At 35.8% G+C, this 13,908-nt stretch overlaps 1 protein-coding gene across 2 annotated transcripts in view; it reads left to right on the top strand.

The window, feature by feature from the left end:
- ITGA4 (integrin subunit alpha 4) overlaps window positions 1-13,908 on the top strand; it is a 34,761-nt gene that overhangs the window by 18,376 nt on the left and 2,477 nt on the right. For both annotated transcript variants that reach the window (XM_069022315.1, XM_069022316.1), the window contains exons 15-27: window positions 356-510; window positions 3,629-3,778; window positions 5,036-5,112; window positions 7,372-7,522; window positions 8,231-8,329; window positions 8,769-8,848; window positions 9,195-9,281; window positions 9,873-9,963; window positions 10,647-10,754; window positions 11,017-11,136; window positions 12,627-12,746; window positions 13,262-13,360; window positions 13,570-13,689. In XM_069022315.1, coding sequence (XP_068878416.1) covers window positions 356-510; window positions 3,629-3,778; window positions 5,036-5,112; window positions 7,372-7,522; window positions 8,231-8,329; window positions 8,769-8,848; window positions 9,195-9,281; window positions 9,873-9,963; window positions 10,647-10,754; window positions 11,017-11,136; window positions 12,627-12,746; window positions 13,262-13,360; window positions 13,570-13,689 — 1,457 coding nt within the window. The remainder of the gene's footprint in view (window positions 1-355; window positions 511-3,628; window positions 3,779-5,035; window positions 5,113-7,371; window positions 7,523-8,230; window positions 8,330-8,768; window positions 8,849-9,194; window positions 9,282-9,872; window positions 9,964-10,646; window positions 10,755-11,016; window positions 11,137-12,626; window positions 12,747-13,261; window positions 13,361-13,569; window positions 13,690-13,908) is intronic.

Below are 13,908 nucleotides of genomic sequence, written 5' to 3'. Positions count from 1 at the left end.
GTCAGTGTGTGTTGACTTAACTGTTGTAATTTACTGTCAGCCCTGTAACTAACTGAAGTGGGTTTTCTATAAACAGATTTTGATAGAAAACTATGAATACAACCTGATAAACTATCCCTTATATGAAAGCATGTATCAGGGAACAGCCATGAAGCAATCAATTTTCAGGGTACTAGAAGTTTTTATTTCATATGGATTTATGTCAGAGCATTTTTAAGCAGAGCATTTTAAAATGGATGTTACAGAACATACTTATGGAAGTGAGTCAGAAATTGTAATTTCTACCATAAATTCATTAAAATTGTAATACTTAAAGATTTTACAACCTTTACTTTCCCTGGGTTTTATTTTGTAGTATTGCTTTATAATCTGAGTGTTGACGTGAGCAGAAAAGAGGATACACAAGCAAGATTTTATTTTTCCTCCAATGGAACATATGATACAATCTCAGGAAAAGTAAAGATTTACAGCAGTATTACTGCCTGCAAAGATCATCCAGCATTTATGAGGGTAATGTAGTTTTCAGTATGTATTGTCCTGTAAATCCTTTGTCCTCCTTTGAAAAGCAGACCTGCTGTAAAAGGACCTATTCTGTTTTCAACTACATCACATCATTTTGGAAGTAAAATATTTGTATTCAGATCTTCCACAGTTAATATATTGTAATTCTGATGCTTTTTCTGGGGAAGTCAGTGGGTCTGCCATCTCTTACATTGGTGACAACATGCATTATAATAATAATAACCACAGTGATGAAGTTGGACCCATGAGCATTTTTGAAATTTTTTCATCATTTTTATGGATGACAGATCACACATAGATTGAGGTTGGTTTGGAGCAACCAAGAAGATATGGTATAACATGCATATTCTGCTGAATGTTTCTGATGGAACTTTCCTCTGTACTGCTTAATGCAATATCTTAAAACTTGTGATTTTTATGTTTTGTCACTTGTAGCTATTTCAAAGAACACGTGTATGGTCTTGCTCCTGTTTTTATTGTGAGCAGATAAGGTAGACTTGGCTAAAAAAGAAAGAACCTACTCCTGATCTACAGGAAGTGAAAGGAAGACCATTTCTCTAAAAGTCTGTAGTTCAAGGTTTATAGTGTGGTGTGCTTTGTGAATTTGCTGCAAGGAGCCAAAGGCTAGCAGGGTGTGAAGAAGAGCACTTGCTTGGGCTTGCTTGATTTTTTTCCTTCAAGGAATGTAGCCCTCACCCATAATCTGAAGGTGGAAATGGGGTAGGAAGATCACTCATGAGAGTTCCACAAATGAATTTAGAGCTAACAATATGAAAAATGTGCACTGTGCTGAAAAAGTGATCTCTCTACTTCTCTGCTTACAAACGTGAAACCTGCACAGATAGTCTTTCTCCTGGGCCAGATTAGTAGTGAATGTGGTTACAGTTCTCCCTCTGTGATGGTATAGAGACAACTTGGCTGTAGAAAAATGATGCTGATAGAAGTGCTTCAGAAGAGAAGCCACTGAGACAGAAGGTCTGCCAGAGCAATGGGCACAGCAGGAGGTTGTTGGAGACCTGCAGAGTGTTGGCCGGGAAGGCCTGTATCAACACCAGGAAGAGATGGCACCAGCTGCTGGGTTGGCTGTTTTCTGGTTTCTGCAGAAGTAGAGTTTGATCCAACAGCCACCATCCTTTGAAACTGAGCATGGTACTGACCCAGAAGTAAGTTAGTAAGAATCCAGTCAGTAAGATCTTAACTGCCAAAGTAGTCTCAAAGTCACTGTTGCCCTGGAGGGAATGAACTGTTGTGTTCATGCTTGATGTATCACTCTGAGAGATGAATGAGGGACTTGTCTTGAAAGTGGAAAAAAAACAGTAATCAGGACAAGGATATCATAGTTTTAAGGCCATTCAATGAACAAGAAAAAGCTAATCACTTTTATTCTATCAAACATCTTAGAAGCTTGTCTTCCAAAACAAAAATTTTGGAAAAACTTCGAAGCCCTAAACCACAGCTAACAATAAAAATCAGTGGACACAAAGGAACTGTATTTTGTTAAACTCATTAAAAATAGACTTACCTCCTGTCAGACCTTATTTAAGGAGGAAGAGAGAGGGAGTATTTAGATGTAAAGGGGAAATAAGGGCAATATAATAATGGACTAGTTTGCCTAGACTTTTCTGAAAAATCCTCAAGGTAGCAATTCTGTGACCTTTTGAAGCAAACATCTATCAGGGTGAATGGTGCAGTTGATCCTGTACAAAGGCTGGAAAATAAATTTAATTTTCTACAGCTACAAAAAAACCTGCAGGGAAATATTCTTCCATATATTTTTCTTCTTCCTTGGTTTCACTTACTTTTTGTTTATGACACCATTAGAAGCAAATTCTTCATCATAAAGCTTCAGGGTAGAAAGGAAGGCTTATGTTACCTACTGGAAAATTGCCCAGATGGATCTCAACTGATAGTTGCACCTAAGTGAATGTTGCTTGCAGGAGCAATGGCAAATTGCCACTTAATTTGTAAGAGTTTTGTAAACTAAGAGAGATGTGATTGACGGCTGACCTTGTACAGATTGCTGTACCAGCATTAGCAGGTATTTGTGTAGGAGGAAGGAATTGATTTGCTCCATCACTTCCTATATTCGATCATTAGTAATTTTTTTTTCTCCATAGAATTCAATTTTCTTTTAAATTCTTAATTAATAACATTATAAGCATGTCCTTCCACCCACTGAGGTTTCTGTACTTGTATGAAGCTCCTGAAGTTAAGTAAGTGTGAATGTCTGTCAAGTACAGTCCTTGCAAGAGACAATATAAATTTTATGTATTTTGAGTAAAGGCTAATTAATAGCTAATTAGTATAATGGAAGTAATATAAAGCAGATGCAGACAAGACCTTGTGGAAAATTATTGTGAATTAGATAATATGGGATTTGGCCAGTACAAGCTTGCAGATAAGAATTAAAATAGTGTCCATGTGGAAGGACAATCAGTCTCTGTCTATCCCCTAGACTTAGGCAGTAATTTAATCAGGTTTGTTACTGTTGGTGCTTCAAGCTATTCAGTTTTCACAAGTAGGTAGTTTGGGTTCTGATCTGAACATTGCTATGCAGGCAAGGCTTCATGTACAAGTAGTCATTTATTGAGGACTTTAATCTTTTTAATACAGAATGGGAAATAAAGAGGCAGAAAAGTAAAATGCAGTCATGACCTGATTTAGTGGTACTGTGGGAGAACTCCTTTTGATTTCATTCATAAATACCCATGGGGTTTGTCTGGCCGTATTCCACTGGTTGACTTTCTCCATTTTAGCCAACTTTGCCTATTTTTCTGCTTGGGCAGTGCAGCATTTCATAGGTGTGTGAGGCGGGATTATTGACAGAAGTAGGCTCACTATTCAATAAGCTTTCTCCTCTTGGAAGAATCATCCATTCTGAAATGCCTGATGCTGTCATTGAACATATTATGCTTTTATGCATTTCTGATTGCCTCCTTCAGCAACGAAGATGTCTGGAAAAGTATATGAGCCATATGGAATTATTTTACATATGAAAAATAAGCGTTGCTGTTTTAGTGAGTTCTAGGCAACCTTATAATTTTAAAACATAAGCATACATGTTTTGTCTTATATGATTAACTCATTAGGTTTCCAATTTTCATAGAAAGATGTAAGGGATATCTTGACTCCTGTACATGTGGAAGCAAGTTATCATCTGGGGCATCATATTCTGCAGAAAAGAGATGCTCAAGAATTTCCACCACTTCAACCTGTTCTTCAACGCAGGAAAGAAAAAGATGTTATAAAAAGCAAGGTTAGTGTATGAGTTCTCTAAAATAATAACCTTTGCAGAACTTGTATACAATCTGTATTATGATTTAGAAATGAAAAAAGTATGTGCAGAGAACGTGTATGTAGTATGTGTGTAGTACTATATGCCTCAGAACACACATGTATGAAATTCACTCTTTGAAATATCCAGTCTTTTTCAACAGTATGAGTCTCTTTCCAATATAAAGTTGTACTTTAAAATTATTTCTGTGTTAAAAACACAATAGTGTGTTGGTATTGATCTTGAAGTGTTTAAAGTGTTGATGTTGCTGGAACATTAGTTCTGTGAAGGTATTGCAGGTTTTCAAACACAAAGTTTGTGAGGGGAAAGAAAGAGTGTGTTCTGTATCCTTTAGTAAGTATGAAATTAACCTGTTTTCCCCAAAAAACCCAGCTTATTAAGAGACTTTGACTTTAGCGAAAGTCAGAGTGTGCTGAATTTTTAATTTTTCACAAATAGTGAAAGTGGTCAGAGCACCAAGCCTGTCTGAGTTCCAGAAGCATTTGGACAATGCTCTCAGCTATGGGCTGTGACTCTTGGGGATTCCCTGTGCAGGGCCAGGAGCTGGACTCCGTGATCCTGATGGATGCCTTCCAACTCAGCTTTCTCTGTGATTTGTGTAACTGAGATACAGTTGGCCATAAGAACTCCTGAGATACGTAAAAACTTCTTTTAAAATGGCGTGCTTTGACTTCTTGTTTTCATTCAAAATTTTGTTTTAGAAACCTCAAGAGTTATAGAAAGAGGGTGGTGTTGAATACAGTGACATAAATGTGCTCTGTAATATATTGATAGCCAAGGCATGGACACCTGCAACTCATGGTGTCTCTACTCTCATCAAACCTTACTAACTATGATAAGAAAAGGCTGTGTAATGAAATTAGTGCAAAAATTAGTGTGCTGTATCATAGGAGAAACTGCACAGACATCAGTTCTGGATCTTCTAAAACATTCTGCCCTCTTTATGTACTGCTGTAAAAAATTGTCTGAACATACACCTACAGGTTTAACTGTGAGAGACAGTCTGGAAAGCCTCTTCACTGTTACTCTGGATGCACAGAATGTGTTTGGAAAATGGAAAATCATAGCCTGATTGAATCGTATGTTAGGAGTAAGAGCTATTAGAGACTTCCTGATGCTTAGTTACTAGGTGATGGGTTTCTTTCTTTGGAAATACTGTTACTCACTATAGGAAGCATAAGACACTGAAGTACCTTTTTTTTAATTTGGCTTTTACAGTTTATTTTTGCAAGATTTTGCTCCCAAGAAAATTGTTCGGCTGACTTGAGAGTTTCTGGAAAAGTTGTTTTTCCTAAGTAAGTATAATGTAGCTTTCATTTTTTTGGACAAGATTCAGTAAGATTTTATCTTAATTATTCCTTAATCTTTTGTAAATAAATAACAATAATTTGCAAAAGTAGACTGTGGACTCCCGAAGAAAATACAAGAAGAAAAGTTGTGCTTAATTGAAGACTATCTTTAAATCAGAAATCTTCCAGGAAATGTAACAGAAATCTATATAATTGAAGAACTGTTATTGCATAATTAGAAGATTTTACAGCTCATAAAATATGTCTTCACAAAAACATAAATTTGTGCTCTACACTTCATATATAACTGGGCTAAGATAACACTGCATAGTGCATACTCAATATGCAGATGTCGTAACTATTGGCAAATTGACAAGCTATTGGTTATTTCTGCTGCTCTTTCTGGAGATACTGTACTTGCACTGTACGAAGTCTATCAACAGTATAAAACTGAAGATGTCATATTCTTAAGCAGAAGAGCCATTTAATTGTTTTAAGTTGTATTTTATCATCACAACTTTTTCTTTATTTCAAAGTAAAAAATATAGGTAGTTGGTGTGCAAAAAGAGGAATTGTACCTCTTTTAAATCCCAGCCACTTAGATATTTTACATGTGACCTGGATTTTCTTGTGTCATTCATCACTTCTAAAGTTGATTCTACTTAAATCAAAATACTAGGTTGAACAACCTAAAATGGCATTGAAAGATGCTGACAGTCACATAATGCAGACTAATCACACCTGTATAATCCTGAGCAAGAACTTTGTCATCTTCATAGATTTCAGAGTAAGATGAGTATTTCTGCCTACTTTAACACGTAGCCTGCTGCACGAGTCTTAAGCCCTTTCATTTTCTTAGGCTGGATGGTTATTTTATTTAAACACTCATAAACTTTTCAGAAAGAATGATTGTGCAGAATTTTCATTCGTAACATTAGCAATGCAGTTTTGTAAGTACTTTGAAGCTCTAAGAAAGGAAAACAGATTACAATATACCTGCTTGACATTAGGCACCAGTAGCAGATTTGCAGTGTAAATAAATAGTCTAAATATCTTGCTAAAGTGTGAAGTATCACCTTTAATTACCTTGTGCCCCTGGAATCTCAATTAAAAACTAGTTAGCTGTGAAGCAATAATTTATTTTGTCTAGACAGAATGCATTCATTATCCTTGAAGAGCAAAGCAAACACCTTTGGTTTTAAAAGAATGAAATCAAATAGGGATGGCAATGCAATGCTTTATTTACTGAGTAACAAGTCTTCATGCATACACTATCATGTTTTGTTTAAATTGCTTAGATTTTGGCCTGCTCTGTAAATTTCTAGTCTGCATCATGCATTTTTTAATGAAGAATGAAATATGATTACCAGGGAAAAGCTTTAGTTCAGGCTTTGTTGTAGTCCCAGATGTGCACCTGGTACTTTTGTGTACTTGTGTGTTAAGCTGGGAAGCATCTTTGTGACAGCATATTGTTAATGAGCTTGGCTTTAATGCATATAAGAGTGAGTGGTGGGTATATAAGTAGTAAAACAACGTTCAAATTTAACCTAAAATTGACAAGCTACCAAAATGTTAACATTGTGTTTTTCTTTAATTTGCTTTTGTCTTGGAACCTATCTGCTTAGGCAGTGCTTTTGCCTTCTGTTGCTTTTATAAGTGCCAGCTTCTTTCCCAAAGGTGTTCAATGACTAATGCTTTGGTTTCGAGCCAGAATATCTGATAAATGTCTATTTCTAGGCACCCTTTCTACAAGTCTTAATTAAACTTTAATGTCAAGCTGAAGTTTACTTTTAGCCCCTGATAGGGTGTCTGTACTTGTAACATGATTATAGAACATTACATAGATCATAAAATAGGCATGTTTACTATGCCCCTTTTCATATTAGCTCAATCCCAGATCTGGAGTGCAAAGAGTGAATGTTGAAATAATGTCTGCAAATACTGTGGCAGTGGTACATTGCTATTCTGGCCTGTAAAGGAAAGGACTGATCTCGTAAAGGCCAGAAGCCCAGCTGGACTGATGACAATTTTCTTGCCCTCTCATTAAGCAGGTCAAGCTTTTAGAGGTGCAGTGCTGCAGTTGACCATCATATAACTGGTATTGTACCTTAGTCACAGAATTGAGTAAAACCTTCCCCTTACATCTCCAGCTGAGCTTTGTCAGAACCAACTGAAATTACCTAAAAGAGCAGTGGGGGAAAAGCTTTGCATACAGGCTATGTCTAGAATTACTTTCCATTTATATTATGGTAATTATTTTTATAGGCCTCATGATAAGAAAACATACCTTGGTGTTGGAAGTGTGAAGACTTTATTGTTGAACATTTCTCTGCTTAATGTTGGAGATGATGCATATGAAACTGTCCTTCACATTCAGATCCCTAAAGGTCTTTATTACATTCGAGTTTTAGAATTGGTAAGGAAAAAAAATCTCTCAAACAGTAATCCTTTGATATTTTTCTTTTTCAGCCAGGCATTTTTCAAATTATGTTTATGAATTGTTGAGTTTCTTTAGATACTGAACCTACATCCCTTCACCAAAAGCTGCCAAAACATCAGTTTTTAGTTCTTAGACTTCTAGCTACCTAAATCAAGTGCAATTTAATCAATACAGGTGACTTACATAATTTCAGTAACAACTAAAATAATTTTAAAAAATGTTTTAAAATTATTTCAGGATGTTACGGCTGGTTTTTGGCTGATGATCATGTTTTCAGTGATCACAAAGATCTCATGGAATCTGCTTTTTCCCAAATACACAGGCTTATAAAAAGTCATAAACCTAATTGGGCTCTCTTTCTGCCTTTTAAAAATAACTGCTTGCCTTGTAAAACAATCCCCCAGGTCCACCTTTGTGAGGTTGGCTTTTCATGTGGGTGGGTCGAGATCTGCTGCATGTGCCTTAGGTTCGGTAAAAGCAAGAAGCAGATGAAGTAACTGATACAATAATCAATATAATCTGTTATGTTAAAGTGGTGATGGGTGTCCTGGATATTGGCATCAGTGAAATAACACCTGGTTCAGGAAAATACAAAGCACCCAATTTTAGTGTGTTCGTGTAAATTGAATGTCTGAAAAAAAACCCTTTTTCTTTTAATCATTAGTAATTTGTCCTTTATTTTAGGAAGAAAAACAGATACACTGTGCAGTATTAGATAAAGAAATTAATGCAGTGACACTTGAGTGCAGTGTTGGCTATTTATATGTAGATCACAACTCAAAGGTAAGCTATAAATGAAGTTCCTAGATTTAAAAAAACCCTAAATACATTATGAGGATTTTCATGGGGGAAAAAACGCTTTTTTTCTGAATCTTTGTCATTCCAAACTAACATCTCTTACCATGTTGGTATCTGAATCTCTCCTGCTCCTTTTAAAATGAGTTGCTTAAACACTCCCTGCAATAATTCTTTAAGGGACAACAATGTTTGTAAGATGCATCAACTGATTGTGCTTGGCTTCTAGACAAGTGAGCTGATTAATGCCATGGACATATGTGTTAGGTCAATAGAAAGGGAGTAGAAGACACAAAAAGCAAGTATTTTCTTAGTTCTGAATTTTTTAGGGCAAGAAATTCTAAATGAGTTGAATAAGATACTTGAACTGAAACTGTGTCAAGGTACACTATCATTTAATATAAGGAAAATTTTATTTGTTCTACAGCTGGATTATAGTTTCCTCTTGGATGCAAGCTCGTTGACCAGAGCAGAGGAGGACCTCAACATCATCATTAATGCTACCTGGTAAAGTTAATAAAAATTGAATGAGTGAAAAATACTACTAGCTTTGGAAAACAGATAAAGGAACACTGGAAAGGCTTAGAAAAGCATGATTGCAAGAAAGTTCATTGATTGCAAATCTGTAGAGACAGAGAAATTACTAAGAAAAATAGGTGATAGATATTTAAATAATGAGCAGGTTTCTGCCTGTAAAAAATGTGGGGGGGCTTTAGTGCCTGACATGTAGTTACCAATTAAATATTTTTATTTTAATAAGCTGAAAGGTCTGTTTAGCATTTGTTTACAGAAGCAGTGCATAGCATATGATGATGCCTTCAATACAGATTTTTCTCACTTTGCGTTTTTGTAGTAAAAATGAAGATGGGAACATGTTGCTGGATAACATGCTAACTTTACCTATACCTCTAAAATATGAGATTGAGTTAAATACTCATGGGTAAGTCACCTGTTGGTATACCTGCACATCTGTACAACTGTTGTCTTGTTACTATTCTAAATTCACAAAGTTTTTAAGCAGAAGTGTGACATAGCTGACAAATCCTGGGACTGCTCAGCACAGCTATCCTTTGCTCTGACCCAGACACTTGTAAGAGTTTGTTTCCCCTATTGTAAGATGAGACCATTGGTATCTATGGTGCTTCAAACTTGTTCCTTAACAGACTAATGTTTTTTAAAAAGTAGAATATTTTTTATAGAAAGATGTATTTAATAAGAGCATAGCAGATCCTCAGATTCCTTGCTTAACATGAACCATACTCTGGTTTTCTTGTGGGACATTCATGGAGCGTAGTTTTGGGTGAGGATTAGGACTTTTTATGATTAATCTGCCTTTTTGAGAGGAAAGAATAAAAATGTGGAGGGTTTCTATTCCAAAGGCAGATGATGTCTACTCTGTGTTCCTAGATTTACTTAAAAGCAAACTTGGGTATTTTCTTACAACCAATCTTACTGGAGGCAGCATGGAGCAGAAAGTTATGCTAATGATATATAGCAATTCTGTTTATTAACAATTTCTAAATTGTTGTAGGTTTGTGTCACCAACCTCATTTCTTTATGGAGCAGAAGGGAAAGATTCACCAGTTACATGTATGAAGGAAAATATCAACTTCACTTTCCATGTAAGAGTTTTCCTTTGTAAACCCTATCATCCTTGTTTTGAAGGTTAATGTTTAGTGTATCTAATGACAGTCTAGACAGTCAGTAAGGAAACTTTTAAGAGTGCAAGGGCACCATGAGTTACTTTTGTGCATTAGTGATGGGAAGTTGCTGTTAATCCCTCTTAGAACACATTTTTGGCCTGGAAAATCTTCCACTGAATCATCAGAGAAAAAATTCTTAACACAAGCAGGATTGAAAGTGGTAGAGCAGTCCTGACTTGCCACTTTTTCTTTTCAGAAACAATTTGAAAGGAATTACGGTAAGAAAAACGAATTAGGAGCTTCTTATAAGAGTATCTGTAGCATCAAATTTGTCTCCAGTGGATTAAAAGCAGGAGTTTGGACATAGATCTCTCCTAGTTCCTTTTGCATACTCCCTGGCAGGCAGTCTGTATGACCTCAGGTACTCATCAGAGATTAGCACTTCTTACTCATCAGCTTTGGAGGAGTGAAGGGTTCAGTAAGCCCACAGAATGAATGAGCAAAATGTTAACACTCCTAGCACAATCCACTTTCATGACAGCATAACAGACCAGCTGCTACCCCATTCTGTGAAATTTTATGTATTTATAGATGTATATTTTTGTTTGTTGAATAGGTACTGTTGAAGCTTTAATTGTGTAACTCTACCTCTTCCCCACAAGGTTATCAGTGCAGGACCAAGCATGTCTCCAAACACCAGCTTAGAGATAATGATACCGAATGCTTTTCCACCCAGGGACTCCAAATTATTCAACCCACTGGATATCAAGGTAAGCAAAGGTTACTTAATGTATTACTAGCTGTATAACTCTGTGAAAAAGAGAAGCAGAACAAAGTCAGCTAGGTACTTAGTCTGTGTTTGATTTGCTAGCCATGGTGAAGCAGAGTGAACAAGGATAGGATCATCTTCAGCCCCAAGTGTTTCAGAATTCGGGAAATAAAATTTACATTTTTTTTGAACCTTTCAGAAATCTTTATTCTGATTTTAATCTGATACTTAAATTCTAATAATGACGTTATATTTATTTCCAGACAACAGCTGGACACTGCTCCTATAATAAATATCCCAGAAACTGTAACGCAGCAGAAAATAATGAAAACATATTAAAGGATGTCATCACTTTCTTTTCAAAGCCTACTAAGAGGCACATGGTAAGGTCTGTCTTTTGGCATCAGTGGGAAATGACTGTATGAATGAGCCTTGTACAAGAGTGTATCTTATATAATAAGGTCACCAGAGCCATCTTCCAAGGATGTGTGGTGGGACCTGTGATAAGTTCAGGGTAGTCATAAGTTACTTCAGTGAATGGGGTGAGAACTGAGCTGAGAAAGTTGATTAATGACACATTGCTGAAGTCAGGGTGGATGGCAGGCACCTACAAAGAGCTGCCAGAGGGGTATGGAACTTGAGTGAGTGGGCAAACAGAACAGCAGAGGAAATTCAGTAACAAATAGAAAATGATGCATCAGGGAAAAACAGGCTGTATTTTAATTACATGAAGTATGCAGATCAAATATTGATTGTGTTTTCCACATCAAAACAGTGCTATCAAATGTAACTAACAGGAGCTAGGTAAAAAAACCCCAAATGAGTACTTGTGGTGGAAGTTCTTCCTGACAGGTGTTATGAATGTTAGAAATAACTGAATTCCAAGGAAGACTATACAAGTTAATGGCACTGGAAGTCAATAAGAATTACAAAATATATGGAAACTATTTTTGGCTGGGAAGCTATTAAAAATATTTGGGATGCTGGGAGAGTACCATACATGCCTGGCCTGCTCCAGCTCATCCCTCTGTTCCTGCCCACACACCTTGCTGGAGATCAGACCCTTGACTACACAGTCCAAACCAGAACTGCTATTTAGCATTGCATTGCTGAGGGTTTGTCCTCATAGAGATCTGTTTCCTGCACCTTGTCTTTGATAAAGTACAATGTTGTTTAATCTGTCATCTTAAAAAAAAACCAAGAACGAAAACTAAAACAAACAAACAAAAAACCAACAAAAAAAACCCCAAACCCAAGAAAAAAAACAAAACCACCCATTTTTAAAATATGTTAATCTGGGACTTTTAAGTAAGTGCATTACAGGGAATATCAGAGAATGATTGAGATACACCCTGCACTAGAATATCCAATCAGTACATCAGCATGGTAGCCTTGGATAAAGAATAATGATAAAGATTTAAGAAACATAATCATGTACAGCCTTGTGGTTTTGTCTTCTCCAAAGCTCTGTGAAGTGTGCTAGTTGTCAGTGTACAAATGTAAGTATCAACCAATTACACTTGTTTGTACTGGATAGCATAGAGTCATTTCTCATTATTGATAAAAGCTAATTTGAAATAAATGTGTAAAAATAAACCTTAAACATACAAACAAATTATGACACTTGTTCTTTTTCAGTCTTAAAATAATCGAATTTTTGAGAAAAATTATGTGTTTTGTATAACAACTAAGCTGGTCTCTTGTTACTGTGCCTTTAACACCACAGGAATGACAGGGATGGATGACAACCTCAAGTTACACCCTGAGTTTTCAATAATAAACATGAATCTTTTTGTTTTGGTCAGTTCCTGATTGTCTTTAGTGCTAAGATTATAAAGTTGATTAAGTTTTAGTCTTTCCCTCCCTTGTACAGTACTGCATGAAGAATGACAGCCTGTGCTTACAAATACACTGCAAGCTGGGAAACATGGAAAGTGGAAAAGAAGCGACTATTCAGTTGCATCTGGAGGCTACTCCTTTACTTTTAGAAATGGTAACACATGAATTTTTCATACTTGAGGGGAATATTTCAAGGCATATTTTCAGTATTCCCTGCATAAAAATTCTAGGTGTTAGTATTTGTTTTCTAACAGTGAAACATGATTCAAACATGATTAAATCTAAACGTTTTAGCTTTTAAGATATTTTATGTTGCCAATGCTAAGGCTTAAGGTGATGTATGAAAAACAAAAATATGTATTTTAGTCTGTCACTTTATGGTGTGTATTGCTTTCCCTATTCTGGCTGGGTTATGTAGGATGGGGATTTAATTTCAACTCATAATTGTATTTTTCTAAGAAAAGCAGTGTGGATGTGGACTTAAGTAAAATCCAACCTGGCTTCATTCCAGCTTCTGGAACTAATTTGTTTTGTGCTCAGAAAAAGGCACCATTGTGTGTTTGTGTGAAATTGTGGTTATGGCAGCAGCTGTGTTACCATTTTTGCTGGGCAGGAATCAATGTGTTTAAATTATTTTTTAAAAGATAGAATTTTTTTTTTTTTAATCAGGATGATGCATCAGTATTGAAGTTTGAAGTGAGAGCAACAGCCTGGCCAGAAAAAAATGCAAAAGTTATTGAACTACATAAGGACAAGCAAGTTGCATATGTAAGAATTCTCTTACGAATTTGTGATAACCATGTTGAAGTAGAAAAACCAACAGCAATTAAAATTGTAGAATCCTATACATACCTATACACATGCAATGACTAGAGTGTTAATTGCTTGAAAATTTAATTAATTTTCCTAGGTTTTTTACTATCTTTTAGGGAAAAAAAGCCCAACAGTTAACACTAAGCTTATTTTCTGTTTTTCAGGTCTATCTGGAAGGAGTGCACCACCAAAAGCCAAAATACCATGTTACTTTGCTAATTATTACCCTAGGCTTAATAGTTGGTGTTACCTTGTTTTTGGTTCTTTCCTTTATATTATGGAAGGTAGGTTTTCAATATTTCTTAGTTGCTCTCAAGTCAGGCATTCATACTGTTGAAAGATTTTTGGATCTGGGTTAAAGCGGGTTAGATAATAAATAACGTTTTATTATGATCTGTCTTTTCTAAAGAAAGAAATTCCTCTTGTAACTTGGGGTTTTTAAAAAGTATTTCTCAGTTTTTTTTCATTTCATCTTCTGCATATTCTACGTTTTCAGTTACTCA

This window comes from Aphelocoma coerulescens, chromosome 7 (assembly GCF_041296385.1).
Source record: "Aphelocoma coerulescens isolate FSJ_1873_10779 chromosome 7, UR_Acoe_1.0, whole genome shotgun sequence".
In the NCBI taxonomy this organism is placed as follows: Eukaryota; Metazoa; Chordata; class Aves; order Passeriformes; family Corvidae; genus Aphelocoma; species Aphelocoma coerulescens.
The sequence above is the reverse complement of the archived record's forward strand: the minus strand, read 5'-3'. Positions and strand labels throughout refer to the sequence as shown.